This window comes from Momordica charantia (assembly GCF_013281855.1).
Source record: "Momordica charantia cultivar OHB3-1 chromosome 4 unlocalized genomic scaffold, Mcharantia_2.0 BLBB01000004.1, whole genome shotgun sequence".
Lineage (NCBI taxonomy): Eukaryota > Viridiplantae > Streptophyta > Magnoliopsida > Cucurbitales > Cucurbitaceae > Momordica > Momordica charantia.
In genome coordinates, this window is record NW_028275162.1 from 14,800,577 (window position 1) to 14,820,156 (window position 19,580).

Below are 19,580 nucleotides of genomic sequence, written 5' to 3' on the forward strand. Positions count from 1 at the left end.
ATATTAATATTAATATTATTAATATTAATATTAATATTTAACTCTCATGCATTATTGCAGGGGAGTGGGGAGTTATGTGACTGGTTTTCTGCACAAGTTCTGCATTTTTTGACTGAACAGAAAAAGAGAACAGAACTCTCATTTCTTCTCTCTCAATCGATCTCTCTCAAAACTCCCTCACGTTCCAAGGAAACGCTTCCACAACCGTGATCTTGAAACCCAAGAGGGTAGTAGGGAAGATTCAGTGGTGGTGTTCGTTAGGAAAAAGTTGAAGAAACGTTCTTCAAAGGTAATTTTTCCCCTGTGTTTTTCCTTCTTTGCAAATTGATTTTGTTTCCCAAATATCAGGAACAACAATCTGCTTCCGCTCCGGGATTCACATCCCTTCAATTGGTATCAGAGCCAAGTTGTTGTTCTGATTTTTTGGGTGCAAAATCGGTGTTTATGGTGGGTGTTTTCATATTTTCGAAATATGGGTTTGCGGGTTGGAAAATTTCCGGTTTTTGGCATGTAGATTGCGATTTAAGTCTTGATTTGATCATGTAAGGGCCCGGTGTTTTGGGCATTGTGTTTCTGTATACTTTCTGTAAGTCCGGGTTGCTCGAAAGTCTTTCGTGGCGTCGGATTTGGCGAAAATTACAGAAAACAGCGAATAAGACGAAGCAGACTGTGCAGACAGCGCCGTGGCGCAATGCAGCAGCGCCAGGGCGCTGCGGGGACAGCACATAGCGCCGCTGCATTGTAGCGCCGCGGCGCTGTCCCGGGTGTTTTTCGGTGCATTTCCGTGGTTTCGGTTCGCGATTCGAGGGCGGTTGCAGTCGGTTTTTTTTGTATTATTTCGCTTTCTTAGGGTGCCAAAAACTGTTCCAACTTTGCTATTTAATTATTTTATGCATTATGAATGTATATTTTAATTAAAAGCATATTGCATATTGTATGCCATATAGTTTTAAAATCCCACCATAAGTTACATGCATAATATGTATGTTTGATATATAGTATGTATGTATGGTCATGCAACATATAGTTATAAATGTTATAATGTATGAATGCATGTTTTATTTTGATAATTAATATAAGTGTTGTATTAATTAGATGAAAATAAAGTTGCATTGAGCATGACATTATTTTGGATAATATAATTGTTATATTAATGTATACTAACAATGCATGATTATAGTTTTAATTTCTTAAATTTTATAAGAATTATAAAATGTGGTAGAAAGAAAATCTATAATAAAGAATTGCATGCAAACATAGGGTTTAAGTGAATTAATTTTAAAGGGGTTTAAAATTAATTAGACCTTAGGTTGTATCTTCTAATATGATTAGGGGGTAGTCTTTTATTTTATTTTAACTAGGTTTAAAATGAAATGATAAAAGACTAAATATAAAATATTGCCTGTAAGGGAATCCTGTCTAAGGAATGTTCTGTCTAGGTTGAGGTATTTAAGCTGACCGTAAGGGAACACCTCTACCTAGGAACCGACCTGGGGGTTGAATTAGTCAATATTTTATATACATGCAATAATGTTGTTGGTTTATTAAAGTGTTTAATGAACTAAAAACATTATTGTGCATCTATCGATATAAGAGTTATATTGAGCCGACTAAAAATTCACTTAGTTAATTTCATTTAGTCGGAATTTGTCTAAGTAATATACCCTAGTCTTAGAATACTAAGTGGGAGCAAAAGAGAATATGTAATATACTGCGTATATATTTGATATACAAAGTATATATAACATACTTTTCTCTCCTTCTCATGTTCTCCTTTATATTCACACTGTGAGTTCCATGCTCGGCCTCGTGTCGCCCTGGGCGCCGCCTCTCTACGGAAGGTGTTTGCATGGTTCAATATCGAGGTGAATGGAGATAGTATTCATAGTAAGTGGGAGAAGGATGTGTGACAACACATCCTGCGGTCTCCGCCATTAGTTTGCACCGTGAGGTTTCTTACATGACCTGCGTGTCGTCCTGGTGCGACCATCCCTACTGAGGGTTCACTGTATGGAATCAAAACCAAAGCAAACTCCAGAAATGGATAATGGTCTCTTAGGGTTTGCTCCAATATTTTCCTTCCCTACGGCGGGATTATTCGGGTGGATCTCTGAGGTCTGAAAATGACGGGTCACACTTACGGGGAGTTGTTAAGTTAGTTAGCAATTTCCTGACCAAATAAACGATGACTAAAGTTTATAGGAATAAGAGTTATTCTGGTGTAAAATTTAGTTGAGAAAGTCTCAATTCAGTGAAGGAGTACCTGTCTGCCCTACGGTAGCTGTTGCTCTAAATCACTGAAGCGTCGTTGCAAAACAATTTTGTTAGGATGCTTAATTACTTTTGCTTAAAATTGATTGGGTTTAAAGGCTAATGCATGAAACTGATATAGGTTGTTTTTACTTTCAGCATGTCTGCTTCCATTATTGCACTCCTAGCCGCTCAAAAACTTAACGGCGAGAATTACAAACAATGGAAATCGAATCTAAACACTATTCTCGTGATAGATGATCTTAGGTTCGTCTTGCAAGAGGATTGTCCTCAAGCTCCTGCGCCTAATGCCATTGTGGAGGTGCGCAACGCCTATGACAGGTGGATCAAGGCTAATGACAAGGCCAAGCTCTACATCTTGACGAGCATATCTGATGTCCTTGCCAAGAAGCACAAGGACACGGTCACCGCTAAGGAGATCATGGACTCGCTGCAGAGCATGTTTGGACAACCGTCCTCACAGGCTCAACATGAAGCCCTTAAGTTTGTTTACAACTCCCGCATGAAGGAGGGCTCCTCAGTGCGAGAACACGTTCTCAACCTGATGGTCCACTTCAACGTGGCTGAGTTGAACGGGGCCGTCATAGACGAGCAGAGTCAGGTCAGTTTCATTATGGAATCTCTTTCGAAGAGTTTCCTGCCATTCCGCAGCAATGAAGTTAAGAATAAGCTGGAGTACACTCTTACCACGCTCTTAAACGAGTTGCAGACCTACCAGTCTCTTATTAAGAGTAAGGGACAAGAAGAGGAGGCAAATGTTGCCACCTCGAAGAGGTTCAATCGAGGTTCGTCCTCTGGAACCAAGTCTGCACTCTTCTTCTGGAAGTAAGACTTTTAAGAAGAAGGCTGCTGGTAAGGGGTCTAATCTTGACTCAACTGTTGCTGCTGCCAAGAAAGGCAAGGCCAATGTTGCAGAGAAAGGAAAGTGTTTCCATTGCAATATGGACAGGCATTGGAAGCGCAACTGCCCAAAGTACTTGGCCAAAAAGAAGAAAGCCAACCAAGGTAAGTATGATTTACTTGTTTTGGAAACATGTTTAGTGGAGAACGATGACTCTGCCTGGATACTGGATTCAGGAGCCACAAATCACGTTTGTTCTTTATTTCAGGGAATTAGTTCCTGGAGGCAGTTTGACGCTGAAGAGATGACTCTCAAGGTCGGAACAGGAGAGGTCGTCTCAGCTGTGGCGGTGGGGGAGCTCAAGTTGTTTACAAACAAGAATATGTATTATTAGATAATGTGTACGTGGTTCCTAAAATTAAAAGGAACTTAATTTCAATTTCTTGTTTGTTAGAACATATGTATTCCATTTCATTTCAACTGAATGAAGCGTTAATTTCGAGAAATGGTGTTAATATTTGTTCTGCTTTGCTTCAAAACAACTTGTATGTGCTAAGACCAACCATAACTAAAGTAGTTTTAAATACTGAGTTGTTTAAAAATGCTAGAACTCAAAATAAAAGGCAAAAAGTTTCTCAAAAAGAAAATACCTATCTTTGGCACTTAAGATTAGGTCACATTAATCTCAATAGGATTGGGAGGTTGGTTAAGAATGACATTTTAAGTGAGTTACAAGACGATTCTTTACCACTATGTGAGTCTTGTCTTGAAGGCAAGATGACTAAAAGACCTTTTACTGGAAAAGGTTATAGAGCCAAAGTGCCCTTAGAACTTATACATTCGGACCTTTGTGTTCCGATGAATGTTAAAGCTCGATGAGGGTATGAATACTTCATCTCTTTTATAGATGATTATTCCAGGTATGGTTATTTATACCTAATGCAACATAAGTCTGAAGCCCTTGAAAAGTTCAAGGAGTACAAGACTGAAGTTGAAAATCAATTAGGTAAAACTATTAAAACAGTTCGATCAGATCGAGGTGGAGAGTATATGGACTTAAGATTCCAGGACTATATGATAGAACATGGAATTACGTCCCAACTCTCAGCCCCTGGTACACCTCAACAAAACGGTGTATCAGAAAGGAGAAACAGAACCCTGTTGGACATGGTTCGATCAATGATGAGCTATGCTCAGTTGCCTAACTCGTTTTAGGGTTACGCAGTGGAGACTGCGGTTTAAATTTTGAACGTAGTTCATCAAAAAATGTTTCTGAAACACCTTTTGAACTATGAAAGGGTCGTAAAGCTAGTTTACGTCACTTCCGCATTTGGGGATACCCGGCACACGTGCTCATGACTAACCCAAAGAAACTGGAACCTCGTTCAAAAGTATGCCTATTCGTAGGTTACCCTAAAGAGACGAGAGGTGGTCTATTCTTCGATCCTCAAGAAAACAGAGTGTTTGTATCGACAAATGCTACTTTCTTGGAAGAAGACCATGTTCGAGATCATAAACCACAAAGTAAGGTAGTGATTAACGAGATTTCCGAAGAGGCTACAAACACATCAACAAGGTTTGTTGATCAAACTGGCACTACAACAAGAGTTGTTGATGACGCCAGTACATCACGTCTGTCACATCCACCTTAAGTGTTGAGGGTGCCTCGACGTAGTGGGAGAATTGTGTCAGAACCTGACTGCTATGTGGGTTTAACTAAAACCCAAGTTGTCATACCTGATGACAGGGTCGAGGATCCATTGACCTACAAAAAGGCAATGGAAGATACTGACAAGGACAAATGGGTCAAAGCAATGGACCTGGAAATGGAGTTGATGTACTTCAATTCCGTTTGGAAACTTGTAGATCAACCTGACGGGGTAAAACCCATAGGGTGCAAATGGATCTATAAGCGAAAACGAGACACCGAAGGAAAGGTACAGACCTATAAGGCAAGACTTGTGGCAAAAGGCTACACACAAAGGGAAGGGGTGGACTATGAAGAAACTTTCTCTCCTGTAGCTATGCTTAAGTCCATTAGAATACTTTTGTCCATTGCCACATATTATGACTATGAGATATGGCAAATGGACGTCAAGACTGCTTTTCTGAATGGCAATCATATAGAAAGTATTTATATGTCTCAACCCGAAGGGTTCATAGCTCAAGGTCAAGAGCAAAAGGCTTGCAAGCTTAAACGATACATATATAGACTGAAACAAGCATCTTGATCTTGGAACATAAGGTTTGATACTGCGATCAAATCTTATGGTTTTGACCAAAACGTTGATGAGCCTTGTGTATATAAGAAGGTCGTCAACAAAACTGTAGCCTTCTTAGAGTTGTACGAGGATGATATCCTACTCATTGGGAATGATGTAGGATACCTCACTGACATAAAGAAGTGGCTAGCGACTGAGTTCCAAATGAAAGATTTAGGACAAGCTCAGTATGTTCTTGGCATCCAAATTCTAAGGGATCGCAAGAATAGAACGTTAGCCCTGTCTCAAGCAACTTATATCGACAAGATGCTTGTTCGATATTCGATGCGGAATTCTAAGAAAGGTTTGTTACCCTTCAGGCATGGAATTCATCTGTCTAAGGAACAATGTCCTAAGACACCTCAAGAAGTTGAGGATATGAGACGTATACTCTATGCTTCAGCAGTGGGCAGCCTGATGTACGCTATGTTGTGCACGAGACCTGACATTTGCTATGCGGTAGGGATGGTCAGTAGGTACCAATCCAACCTAGGATATGATCACTGGACTGCTGCTAAGGGAATCCTCAAGTATTTTGAGAGATGGCACGGAGGACAAAAAAAGTGTGCAGATTCGTGAACAGGTGCCTTTGCAGATTGCACCTCTTTGGAGTTTGTGAAGTCAAAAGTTGTCAAACCATATCCAAATGTGAAGCGCCTCCTACAGCACATAGATAAGACCATTTGAAGCATGACTACGTTTTCTGATCCGCATTTAAGTGTCTAGAATGATGTGCAATCAAGTTTTAATTTGCATGTCTTATTTTCTACAATTTGCATTAAGTAGTATTTTGAAAAACTTTTGGTGTTCTTATGTTGAACGACCATTTGGCCTATTTAAAGGCTTGTAATGCTCTTGTTATGGATAACTGAAGATTAAAAACATATTGAAATTCAAGAACTTTTGTTCCTTAACACTTTTGGTGTTGCTTCTTTCAAATCTTGCTTTAGGTTTGATGTTAAACCGATTCATTGGATTAGTCTCGATCGAGCTAATTCTGGAGTGAGTCGTCTTAGGATCTAGGAGTGACCATCGTAGATTCTAAGTCCGATCTAAGAGTGATTCATCTTCTAACCTTACTCTTGGTTGGAATCATTCGGTAAGTTAGTCGTTTTTGTGAATGTTTGCAAGGATCCTAGAAGGACCTCTAGCTTTGTAAACCCGAGCAACCTTGGCGCTTATCAGATGGTCAGTAGGTACCAATCCAACCCAGGATATGATCACTGGACTGCTGCTAAGGGAATCCTCAAGTATCTTAGGAGAACGAGGGACTACAAGCTCGTGTATGGCGCTAAGGATTTGATCATTACAGGATACATTGACTCTGACTTCCAAACAGACAAGGATTCAAGGAATCCACGTCAGGGTCAGTATTCACTCTTAACGGAGGAGCGGTAGTTTGGCGAAGCATCAAACAAGGATGCATCGCAGACTCCACCATGGAGGCTGAGTACGTTGCAGCTTGTGAAGCAGCAAAAGAGGCGGTTTGGCTTAGAAAGTTCTTAACAGATTTAGAAGTCTTTCCAAACATGAACTTGCCCGTCACACTTTATTGTGATAACAGTGGTGCTGTGGCAAATTTTAAAGAACCTCGAAGCCACAAAAGAGGCAAACACATCGAAAGGAAGTACCACCTTATACGGGAGATAGTGCAACGAGGAGATGTGATCGTCACAAAGATTCCTTCGGAGCACAATATTGCTGATCTTTTTACGAAGGCACTCACGGCTAAAGTGTTTGAGGGCCATTTAGAAAGTCTAGGTCTACGAGCTTTGTACGATTAGTCTAGGGCAACTGGGAGGAATGTAATGGGTATAGTGTATGCCTTAGTTTATTGTATTTTCCCTTTGCTTTATGATAATGTACACCCCACTCGAGTTTAGTTCAAGTAGAAGTTTGTTGGGTGTGTTTTCTAAACTCGTAGTTTGTATTTTGTGTAAAAACAATTCTATATTCAATAAAGTTTTATTCAATAAATTTGTTGTTGAATCCATAGCATTGTATCGTAAAAAATCCAACAAACTAAACATCCGAGGTTATTTTAGTGTAACCGGGACAGTATATGTACTGGGTATATATTTGATGTACCCCTGATATACGAGGTATATATTTGATATACCCTGATATACAAGTGGATAATGTCCCGTGAATAACCTAAAGGGTCTATAGTATATGGATAAGGCTGGGTACCTTATCCTGGGAACACTATGGATACGGTCCACTCTGTAAAGGTTACAGACGACTCGATCCAGGTCGTTTGTGTGGAGACATGCGAGTGGGGGTATCCTATATAATGAGTTTGTATAAGACCAGACCACAAAATAACCAATCTTTAGATGTAACATCGTTAACAAATAGATTGTTGTTTCTTAGGATGACCAGACAACTCATTCTCAATCCTAAGTGAGTTATGGACTTCTACTCGTGAGGGCTCGTCCTTTGATCTGTATGGGTGAGAGTGGCCTGAGTTGCCGACTCAATATTCCTACCATTTTGGGGACGAGACCGAGTGGGGAGCTAGGAACATAACTTCACAAGATGGAATTCACTCCTCCCCGACTTTAGGGGAGTAGATGAGTGTTCCCTTAAATGCTGACTCCGGGACTTGAACAAGGGGCCCCACCTTCTCATTGGCCGAGGGGACTTCCGGTTATTGGTTCGATCATAATCGGGTTGTTCAATAGAGGAGCAGTGGTGTTTAAGAAGTAAGATGTAACTCAGGGGTAAAACGGTAATTTGACCCAACTTAAGTTACGAGCACTCGTGAAGGATTGACTCGTCATTAATGGTCGTATATCCATGGACACGAAAACATTCTGTAGTGTGAAGAGTGCAACTGCGGGTCTTTAGTGGAATGACCCGTAGTTAACGAATGTTGATTAACTCGGTAAATGAATTTGACCGATTAATCTCGTATTGTTGGAGCTTTGGATCTGTAGGTCCATTAGGTCCCTTTGCTAGCTCATAACGGGTAAAACGAGGATCAAGTTTTGGAAGAATTTGAATTGTTCAAATTACTTAAGGGATTATATGCATATTGATACATTATAATATATAGTTAATTATGAATTAAAACTATATATTATGAGAGAAATTATTTGAATGAGATTCAAATAAAATTAATATGAATAACATTCATATTAAAACTATAGGTTAAAAATAATGTGCATAAGATATACATTAGAACTATAGGTTATACGAGAGAAATGTTTTAGAATATGATTCTATTCATGTGATAAATAATTAAGGGTTAATTATTTATTTGATATATATATATATTAATTAATTATTAATTAGATTAATAATTAATTAACTTTTTTAATTAATATGATTAATTAATTAATTAATAATTATATATATATTGTTGAATGAGAAATTTTGACAAATTACTAAACTCCACATCGTAATTTAAAATTATATTTTGCGACCAATCGTAAAATTACACGTGTCCTAAATTAATTTTAAATCGGCAAATCAAAATTGTGACACGTGTCTTTCTTAGGGTCGTCCGATGAAATCTACTAATTGGATTTAAAAAAAACCATAAAGAGATCGGGCTCAAGCCCATGACCCATTAAGGCCGATGGCCCATACAAGACCCACCAAGCTCTATAAATAGAGGGGGTCACCTCCCATTTGAGGGAGGAGGGGGGCAGAGATCCAGAAACATCAGAGATTTAGAGCATTCGGTGCATTCAGAGTCATCTACAACCGTTCAGAGGGCAAAGCGGATCCGGAGTGGAGGCATTCAGAGGATTGAGAAGAATTGCAGACTCAGAGTTTTCAGCATCCGGTGTCAAGCGAAGAATCGAGAGCCTAACTTGAAGACCTGAAGATTGAATTGTTACTCCACCAAGCAACCGATTGAAGAATTCTTCTCAAGACTTGAAGATCTCACAAGCTGCACTTCAAGCAAAGGAACTCTTCACAAGCTACAAGCCGAAGACTTCACAAGCCGCAAGCTCAAGAATTCGCAAGCCGAAGATTTCATCAGACATCCAGTTTCACAGCCGAAGATTGTAAAGATTCTTCATTACGCTCGAGACTGAAAGTGACAACCTCCTTGATTCGAGAACAAGTTCATTAACCCTCGAAGCGAGCTTACGTCAGAGAGAATTAGTCAGAGGATCATACAGTAGAGTTGTAACACTTATACATAAATATAAATCAAGTTCATTAAAGTCGAGTTTCGTTCATCTGAATTTCTCGTCGAACAAATTGGCACGCCCGGTGGGACCTCTCTTCCTCTCATCTTTTTCTCTCAACCAAGAAGCGATGACATTCAAGGAAGCTTCATCCAAGATTGATGTTTCAAGCGACTCTTACTTGGGCCCAATTACTCGCAACCGAGCCAAAGAAATGATGGATGCCCTGTTCAACTCCAGCTCGGAGAGTGAATTCGCTCATTCCTCTGCACATCACAAGGGGACATCTACTCCGAACGTCATGTACTCTGTCATGATGGCTGATGCATCCACCATGGAAGAGAAAATGGCGGATATGGAGAAGAGACTCTACATGCTGATGAAGATGGTTGAGGAAAAGGATTACAAGATAGCTTCCCTCATGAACAAGATCGAAGCTCAAGACGTTGCTGAATCCAGTCAGAATCTTGCTGCAAAAGTCAGTGAGAAAAGAAAGAACACCGTGCAAGAAGAACAACAAGAACATTCTGTCTCAATTGCTTCACTGTCCGTCCAACAGCTCCAAGATATGATCACAAATTCGATCAGAGCTCAGTATGGCGGACCGGCTCAAAATTCCTTCCTGTATTCCAAGCCGTACACCAAGAGAATTGACAATATGAGATTGCCAACAGGATATCAGCCTCCCAAGTTCCAACAATTTGATGGAAAGGGTAATCCCAAGCAACATATTGCTCATTTCGTTGAAACGTGTGAAAATGCTGGCACTAGAGGAGATCTACTGGTCAAGTAGTTCGTCAGGACGCTGAAAGGCAATGCCTTTGATTGGTACACAGATTTGGAGCTTGAATCCATCAGCAACTGGGAGCAACTCGAAAGAGAATTCCTAAATCGCTTTTACAGCACAAGGCGAACTGTTAGCATGATGGAGCTAACCAGCACTAAGCAACGGAAAGATGAACCTGTTGTCGACTACATCAATAGGTGGAGAGCTCTGAGCCTTGACTGCAAAAATCGATTGACTGAAGTGTCTGCAGTAGAAATGTGCACTCAGGGCATGCATTGGGGACTCCTCTACATTCTCTAGGGAATAAAACCCCGAAGTTTTGAAGAACTAGCAACTCGTGCCCACGACATGGAACTAAGTATCGCTAGTCGAGGGAACAAAGATCAACTGGTCCCAGACCTCAAGAAGGAGAAGAAGGAAGTAAAGAACTCTGATAAAATTGCTAAGAGTTCTAAGAAAGAATCCATCGTCATCAACACGACTCCATTTAAGTTTTCTACGAAAGGAAGAAACTTCAACGACAAAAAGGATGGAAGACAAATGGCTGGAAACGAGAAGCGGCATCTAACTTTGAAGGAGAGACAGAAAAAGTCTATTCTTTTCCCTATTCAGATATTCCAGATATTTTGAAGCAGCTACTGGAGAAACGGCTAATTGAACTTCCCGAATGCAAACGTCCGGAAGAGATGGGAAGAACCAATGATCCCAATTACTGGAAGTACCATCGGGTCATTAGTCATCCAGTGGAAAAATGTTTCGTCTTGAAAGAGTTGATCCTAAAGTTAGCTCAAGAGAGGAAGATCGAGCTTGACCTCGACGAGGTAGCTCAAACAAACCATGTTGCAGTAAACTCTAATGGTTATGCAGTCCACAACCAAGAAGTAAAGTTGATTCAATTTGGGACTCTAGAGCCTGTAGCAATTTGGTGGCAACACGCGATACTAAGAATCACTCTTCAAGATGAGACCAAGCTTAATGAAGAAGAAGGATGGACTCTCGTGACTCGCCGAAAGAAGCAGAAACAACGACTCATTCAGAAAGAGTCTCGCATGTTCCGAAACTACAAAAGAAAGAACGTGCCAAAAAAGAAGCAGGGAAATAAAGATATGAGAAAACTTCGGCCTGTCAAGGAGGAGAGTAACGATATTCTCCAACCTTGCCAGCAGGTGACATTGGAAGAATTCTTCCCAAAGAACTTCCTTCATAACGAACAAGAAGAAGGTTATGAAATTGTCACGTGTCACGCTACACATGTGATAGAAGGTGATAACTCCGTGCTAGAGGCACCTGAAGAAGTAGTGGAACAAGAGGATCTCCTACTTCATCTCATGAATGACTTGCTAGCACTCCCACAAGCGGCTAAAGATACTCTCGTTGAAGCACTACAAGATGCTAGCACTCCCAAATCCTCCATAAACACATGTGCCCCATGTTGTATGTCTATCGCATTTACATATGAAGATTTGCTGTTAGGGTCTAAACTCCATAATAGGCCTTTACTCGTCTTGTGCTACATTCGTGAGCAGAAAGTTAGCCGAATTCTTATCGATGATGGTTCGGCTGTCAACATAATGCCTAAATCAACCATGAAGCAGTTAGACATTTCAATGGAAGAGCTCACGAAAAGCAGATTGGTAATCCAAGGTTTTAATAAAGGTGGACAACGAGCGATTGGCATGATTAGGCTGGAGTTGATCATTGCAGACCTTAAAGCCACTACCATCTTCCATATCATAGACTCCAAGACTACTTACAAATTATTGTTAGGACGTCCTTGGATTCATGAGAATGGGGTGATAACTTCGACGTTGCATCAGTGCTTCAAATTCTATCAAGATGGAGTTGGAAAAGTTGAGGCTGACACTAATCCATTCTCGGAAGCAGAATCACACTACGCAGATGCAAAGTTTTATACGAGTAATGAACAAATAGAAAAAAATGTGCCAATATATGCTTTTTTAACTGAGAACAACAAGGACAACTCTACCTCGAGACAGCCAACGATCAAGATAGGAGAGCTGGCAAAAAAAGTTCATGCTGTCAAGGCCATCGCAAATGAAGCATCTACTAGTTCTCTAAAAACGGAAGCTTTTAAGAAAGAAGCCTCACAGAATTCTACCATCTTGTGATATGTCCCTCTATCTCGACGAAAAAAGGGCGAATCGCCATTCATGGAATACTCAAATAATACGAAGTATGATGATGTAGAAATGTTGAAGGAGGATTTCACACTGCCTCTTACTAAGATATCAAGTCAAGAGATTAGGAAGTCCGAAGATCTCAGTATGAAACAATTTCTTCCTGTGAAGCGAATGAAGGATCGCTTCGATCCCAAAGCATACAAACTTCTGGAAAAAGCAGGCTATGACTTCACAACTCACACTGAGTTCAAAAGCTTGAGGATTTTCGATGACAAGCGGGAACTTTCTACAACACAGAAGAAGCTTTTGAAGTCAGGCTACAATATACCTACATTAAAGGCTGGAATTGGTTACAAACCGTCAGAACCAGTGTATATAGTGAAAAAAGGAAAAGAAAAAGTGGAGAATAGCAATCACATCACGGTTGAAGAGAGCGATGACTCCAAGGAAAAGAAACATTCCATTAGTCAAAGAATTTCAGTCTTCAATCGCATTGAGGTTCCAATTGTTCGTATCTCGGTACATCAAAGGTTGAACATGGGGTCAATGAAAATAGAAAGCCAACGTCTGGGACATATTCCTACACGACCTTCGGCATTTCAAAGACTGATTGTGTCGACATAAAAAATGAAAGATCAATCGTCAAGATCCGTTTTCTACCGCCTCAAAAGAGTAGAAAATCAACGTGAGCCTAAGTCAGAGTCCTTGGAAACAAGCCAACTCGATGGAATGAAGAATAATAACGGACTTCATAGTTCTGTCCCTTCACGAATGAAAAGAAAGCTTTATGTTCTTATAAACACAGAAGGTCCATTAAGAGTGAAGCGACAGTTAATCATTTTAACCAATCCAGCCGAGGAAGATCAAGAGCATGGAGAAAACGATGTTAGTTGTTGCCACATTTCCTTTGACGAAATGTTAGACGATGAAATATTAGAGGAGGACGTTGAAGAGGCGCCATCATCACTAGAGGATGGCAGTCAATCAACTGTTGATGAACTTAAAGAAGTGAACCTCGGTACAGTAGAAGAGCCACGTCCGACGTTCATAAGTGCTTCACTTTCCAGCGAGGAAGAAATTGAATATATGAGTTTGCTCTCCACATATAAAGACATATTTGCTTGGTTTTACAAAGAAATGCCAGGACTTGACCCAAAGATAGCAGTCCATCACCTTGCAATCAAGCAAGGGTACCGTCCAATAAAGCAAGCACAACGACGATTTCGGCCAGAACTTATACCTCAAATCGAAAATGAAGTCAACAAATTAATAGAGGCAGATTTCATCCGTGAAGTGAAATATCCAACATGGATAGCCAATATCGTTCCGGTGAAAAAGAAGAACGGCCAACTTCGTGTATGCGTCGATTTTCGTGATCTGAACAATGCATGTCCTAAAGATGACTTTCCATTACCTATCACTGAGATTATGGTTGATGCTACTACAGGACATGAAGCTTTATCTTTCATGGACGGATCGTCGGGATACAATCAAATTCGGATGGCTCTCGAGGATGAAGAAATGACTGCATTTCGAACTCCAAAAGGGATTTACTGTTATAAAGTAATGCCTTTTGGATTAAAGAATGCCGGAGCAACCTACCAACGTGCTATGCAAAAGATTTTTGATGACATGCTCCATAAACATGTCGAGTGCTATGTTGATGATCTTGTAGTTAAGTCGAAAAAACGCGAAGATCATCAGCAGGACTTGAGAATAGTCTTTGAGCGCCTAAGGAAATATCAGTTGAAAATTAATCCTCTCAAATGCGCTTTTGGTGTGACATCAGGGAAGTTTCTTGGCTTTGTAGTACGGCATCGAGGAATTGAAATTGACCAATCCAAGATTGATGCCATCCAAAAAATGCCAGAGCCACGAAACTTACGTGAGTTGAGAAGTCTTCAAGGACGTTTGGCCTGTATAAGAAGATTCATCTCAAATTTAGTTGGTCGATGTCAACCCTTTCAACGACTAATGAGGAAAGATGTGACCTTTGAGTGGGATCAGGCGTGTCAAAATGCTTTCGATAGCATAAAAAAATATTTGCTTAGCCCACCTGTCTTGGCAGCCCCTACAGCTGGAAAACCTTTGGTGTTGTATATTACTGCACAAGAAAGGTCACTCGGAGCATTACTCGCACAAGAAAGAGAGAAAGGTAAAGAATGTGCTCTCTACTACCTAAGTAGAACTTTGAATGGGGCAGAACTAAGTTATTCACCCATCGAGAAGATGTGTCTGTCACTCTTCTTTGCCATCGATAAGGTGAGGCATTACATGCAAGCCTTCACAATACACTTGGTGGCAAAAGCGGACCCAATCAAATATGTTTTATCTAGGCCAACTGTCTCAGGACGACTGGCTAAATGGGCGATCTTACTCCAACAGTACGACATTGTCTATGTTCCGCAAAAGGCAGTAAAGGGACAGGCCGTTGCAGATTTCTTAGTAGATCATCCAGTTCCAACAGATTGGAAATTATCTGAAAGCTTGCCTGACGAGGAGATCTTCTATATTGAAATTACTGAGCCTTGGACAATGTATTTCAATGGTGCAGCTCGAAGAAGCGGTGCGGGGGCAGGTATAATCTTCATCTCGCCAGAGAAGCACATGTTGCCATACAGTTTCACTTTTGGCGAGTTGTGTTCAAATAATGTCGCTGAATATCAAGCACTCATTATCGGTCTTCAGATAGCCTTAGAAATTGGCGTGACATATATGCAAATCTATGGAGACTCAAAATTGGTAATTAATCAATTGTTGCTTGAGTATGAGGTGAAACATGAAAACCTAATACCTTAACTTCAATTACGCCAGACAGTTGTTGGGAAATTTTGAAACTGTGACCATGGAGCACGTCCCAAGAGCCGAAAACAAGAAGGCTGATGCTCTAGCAAATCTGGCTACAGCTTTAACAATTTTAGAGGATGAAGTTGTAAATATCCCACTTTGCCAAAGATGGATCATACCACCAACTGAAAGTGAGAGTGAAGAAGTGAATGCAATATCCGTCTATGTGATTGAAGAAGAAGATTGGCGGCAGTCAATTATAGACTATCTCCAACATGGAAAACTCCCTACAGATAACCGACATAGAACAGAAGTACGAAGGAGAGCAGCTCGTTTCATCTATTACAAAGAAACTCTCTATCGCCGTTCATATGAAGGTCTTTTCCTTCGATGCTTAGGAAAAGAAGAATCGATAAAAGCCTTAGAAGAAGCCCACTCGGGCGTATGCGGGGCTCACCAATCTGGGCCAAGTTGGTGAGCTCGTACTTGCAGTGCGAAGACCAATCATTACAACTCGACATACAGGGAATAAGTTCACTCCAAAATGGGATGGACCCTACGTTGTAAAAGAAGTCTACACGAACGGAGCATACAAGATCGTGGATCAAGACGGCCTCAGAATTGGCCCAATCAACGGAAAATTAGTAAAGAAATACTATGCTTAAATTGTAACCGCTCCTTATCGCAAGAGCCTAAACTGCATGATACTCCTAGCCCACATAAGTTTAAAAGGTGAATGACAAAAAAAAAAATTGTAAATGAACTACGTTATGACTTGATCCTTTTTTATAGAAAAAAAAAGGTACGTAGGCAGCTTAGAGGAAACTTTAAGTTCAGTCCAAGAAAAAAAAATGATGCAATTTATTATCATTTTGGTCATGAAAAATTTCTTCTTTATAAAAAAAAAATATAACAAAAAAATAACGACAATAATATAAATGAGTAAGTAACTGAGTCCATACATGAAATAATAATAAAAGAGCGAGAATGCAAAAGAAATCATGACATCATCTAAAATCGTGGCGCCCACTTGAAGTCCTTCAATTCCTGTTGCGCATCTGTCAAAAGTCCACGAAATGCCTCGAGTGATCTCACTACTGCATCATTAACAACTGGAGTGTTTTCAAGGTTGCTCATCCTCTCTCGCACCTTAGAAGCCTCAAGTTTCTGCTGGTCTAAACGCTCATTGTATTCAAGAATAAACTTAGAAATCTCACTTCGTTTAGCCTGACAAACTTTAAGCTTGGCTTCCAACTCTTCCTCTTCTTGTAGCATGCGCGTGTGTTGTTGTTGTAGCTTGTCTTTCTCCTCAAGGGCGCTCTGCTCATCACATAATATCTTCTCCAAGCTAAAGCTGCACTCTTCCAGTTGACGGTCCTTACTTGCTAAAGTCAGCTGAGAAGAAACTGAAGACTGTAGGTTATTATAATCTGCAACCTTTTGAAAATAGTCACCTACAAAGTCTTTGAGAGACGCAAGGTTTATCGCTTTAGTCTCTGAAATGGCATGAAAAATTTTGTGCGCCTCTGGCTCAAGATAAAAAGCCTTATCAAGTGAAGTACAAACGAGCTTCTTATGTTGGCGATCCCACATGACTAAAGCACGTTGCCGTTGAACATCACAGTGTCGGCACAGAAGTTGGAGACTTCAGGAGCATCAACACATATCATCTTTTGGGCAGGAATAACATCCTTCAACAAAATTGGGGGAGCTACAACCTTGTCAGTTGGCGCCTTGAAACCTCCAATACAAGCAGCAGCAAGATCAGGGACATCGGGACTCATCAAAGATAAAAGACTACTTCCCCCATATCTTCATGAATGAGATCATCCAAAAGTGACTATAAGTTGAATAAATAAGAGGATTGTTAAGAAAAGTAGTAATAATCATAGAAGACAAGACAAATACAAACAAGAAAATAAAAAGAATTACTCACCAAATGTGTAGAAGGAAGAGCAGGACATTCCGAAGCACTCGCAACACCATCAAAGAATTTGTCGTCACAAACTGCTACCGGCTCCGATTTCTTTGATCTCTTCCAATGATGATCACTGTTGCTGTTATGACTCTCCTCATCATCTTAAGCAACAAACTGTTCAACATCTAAAATATGAATTCTTTTCCCACCATTGGCATCACCAACTTTCTTTGCAGGTTTTGGTTTATGAGGGGGAAGATCGACACTGATCTTCAACTTTTGTATCCCTTCTTCAAGATAATCTCCATGTTTTACTAACCACCATTTTGTATAACGGGGAGTGACTTGGTTATCAGATCTAGTGAACGTGCAGGGAGACGTACTTGAGATGATGTCCGAGTCAAAATACAAATTCGCCAATGATGCAACACACTATCCAAGCTGGCTGGAGGAACCTCTTCACTCAAATCCTTTGGTATATCTTGATAAAACCCGAACTGTCGACCGAACCGATAAGGACTATAAGCCTCAACGACCATCGAACCCGAGCTTCGTGATGATAAGAAACATGACCGCAAGCTTGAGAAGAGTGATAAATTATGAAATGAAAGTCGCTCGTTACCTTTCAAATCCTCATCTTTATTCCTAGATTGATGAGTTGCATGCCATGATATATATCTTCCCCTGTGAATCATATCACGAGCTTTGACAGCGCTGAAGTACTTAGCTCCACCTTCCCGAGAATAATCAACCATTATAGGACCTCTGACTGGCACATAAGTTTTGAAGTGCGTGTTGAAATAATGAGTAAGCCAACCATTAATGTAATGTATAGGAAATCAAGCACCTGAATTCCCAGCAGAAGGCGACGCATTAAGGATCTGGCCGAGCCCACGATAAATGTTGGCCAAAACAGGAACAACAAGGCTAAACGAGATCCCTTCGGCCATATAACTAGCAGTTTTGAAAACTTCTGGGCGAAGAGACAAATTCTTACTAGGGAAGACAAATACACCTAACCAGCAGGAAAGAAAAGCGGCCAAATACGTTTTTTCCCTCAATTCATCTTCTATACCCAACTCGTCAAATAACTTAATTTCCCCCGCAGACCAGTCACGACGTACAAAAGAAGTTTCGTCTGGATTATGGGTTGAACGAGGTCGAGAATTCTTTTGTGTCCTTCGAGTGGGTGGGTTCATGTACTTTAGATCTCCTTTAAACCAGAAAGAGATCCACAATTTGACATGGACTCGAAAGTAAACCTCCTCGTTAGATGCTACAGGATGATAAGCGGCAAAAAGATACTCACAGCTTTTCGGGAGATAATCATCATCCTTAGACGTTGCTAACAACTCCGAACGACATGGAACAACTTCATCATAAAACTTGCCTTTAATAGGAAGTCCTCCTAATCTCCACATATCCCACAAAGAGATTGATAACTCTCCAGATGATGTGTGAAGAGTATTGGTTGAAGGACACCAAGCTTCACAAAACGCTCGAATTATGTCGTTGTTACGATCATAGGTGTACAAAGAAGCCAGAACAACATCTAACAAGTACGTACGTTATAATGTATCCTTGTTCCGGGCGACCGTGAATTCTAACCATTCCCAATAATAGGGAATATAAAAGAATTCTCCATGAAGTTTTAACATAGGACCCCAACGAGCCGAGCCTTTGATGATTCGACGACCTAGTGTCGACTCTGGATTTGAACTTGGCTCCTTATTATGTAGGGGAGAGTCTAAAAACCATGCCGCCAAAGAAGGATCTCGAGTCAATGGTTTCTCTCTAGACCATCTCGATAAATGGCCAAAATTATCTAAATGAGGCCAACCCTTCAGATTATGTATCGGCTCCTCAACTTGAAGGATAACTCCATTCTTGAACGACTGGTCTTTGTCCCTCAAAATGACTAAACACCTTTTCTTGGGATCAGGGTGTTCTGTAAAATATACCATGATCTTGCACACAAAAGATATCGTGTTTAGAAGGGAACATTATGATGACAAAACTTAAAAAAAAAAAAGGTAAACAAAGGCGACCATTGCGGACTTAGAACACCTCAACCAGCGGAAGAGGCGTTAACCTACTCAGCAATGAAATCACTGCGGGGTTGCCAAAAGGTGATCGTTGCTGACCTAGGAACACTTCAACCAGCGGATGAGGTGATTACGCTTGTTTACATGCGTAAAAAGAAGGTTTTAGATGCTGTTTTTACTATGTTTCAGCTTTGTTTCGGATTTTTCTCGGTCGTTTGAGTTCCAATTCATGCAAAATTCATATATTATGGTTTGTGGTTGGCTTATATTGTATTTATGACATTTTAGGACCATTTGGGAGTGCAAATTAATCAAAAGGAGCAAAAAGTCGGAAATACCTACATGGGAGGCGCTAGGCGCTTGGGAAGGCTGCAGAAGACAGTT

The 19,580-nt window shown here is 40.4% G+C and overlaps 1 protein-coding gene and 1 pseudogene across 1 annotated transcript; both read left to right on the top strand.

Annotated features, from left to right (window-relative positions):
* The first annotated feature begins 9,831 nt into the window (after positions 1–9,831).
* LOC148211907 (uncharacterized) lies at positions 9,832–15,245 on the top strand (annotated as a pseudogene).
* A 46-nt stretch (positions 15,246–15,291) lies between these two features.
* LOC148211908 (uncharacterized) lies at positions 15,292–15,711 on the top strand. The gene has a single exon (XM_088122948.1). The coding sequence runs from the start codon at positions 15,292–15,294 to the stop codon at positions 15,709–15,711; it is 420 nt and encodes a 139-aa protein (XP_087979074.1).
* Positions 15,712–19,580: the final 3,869 nt, after the last annotated feature.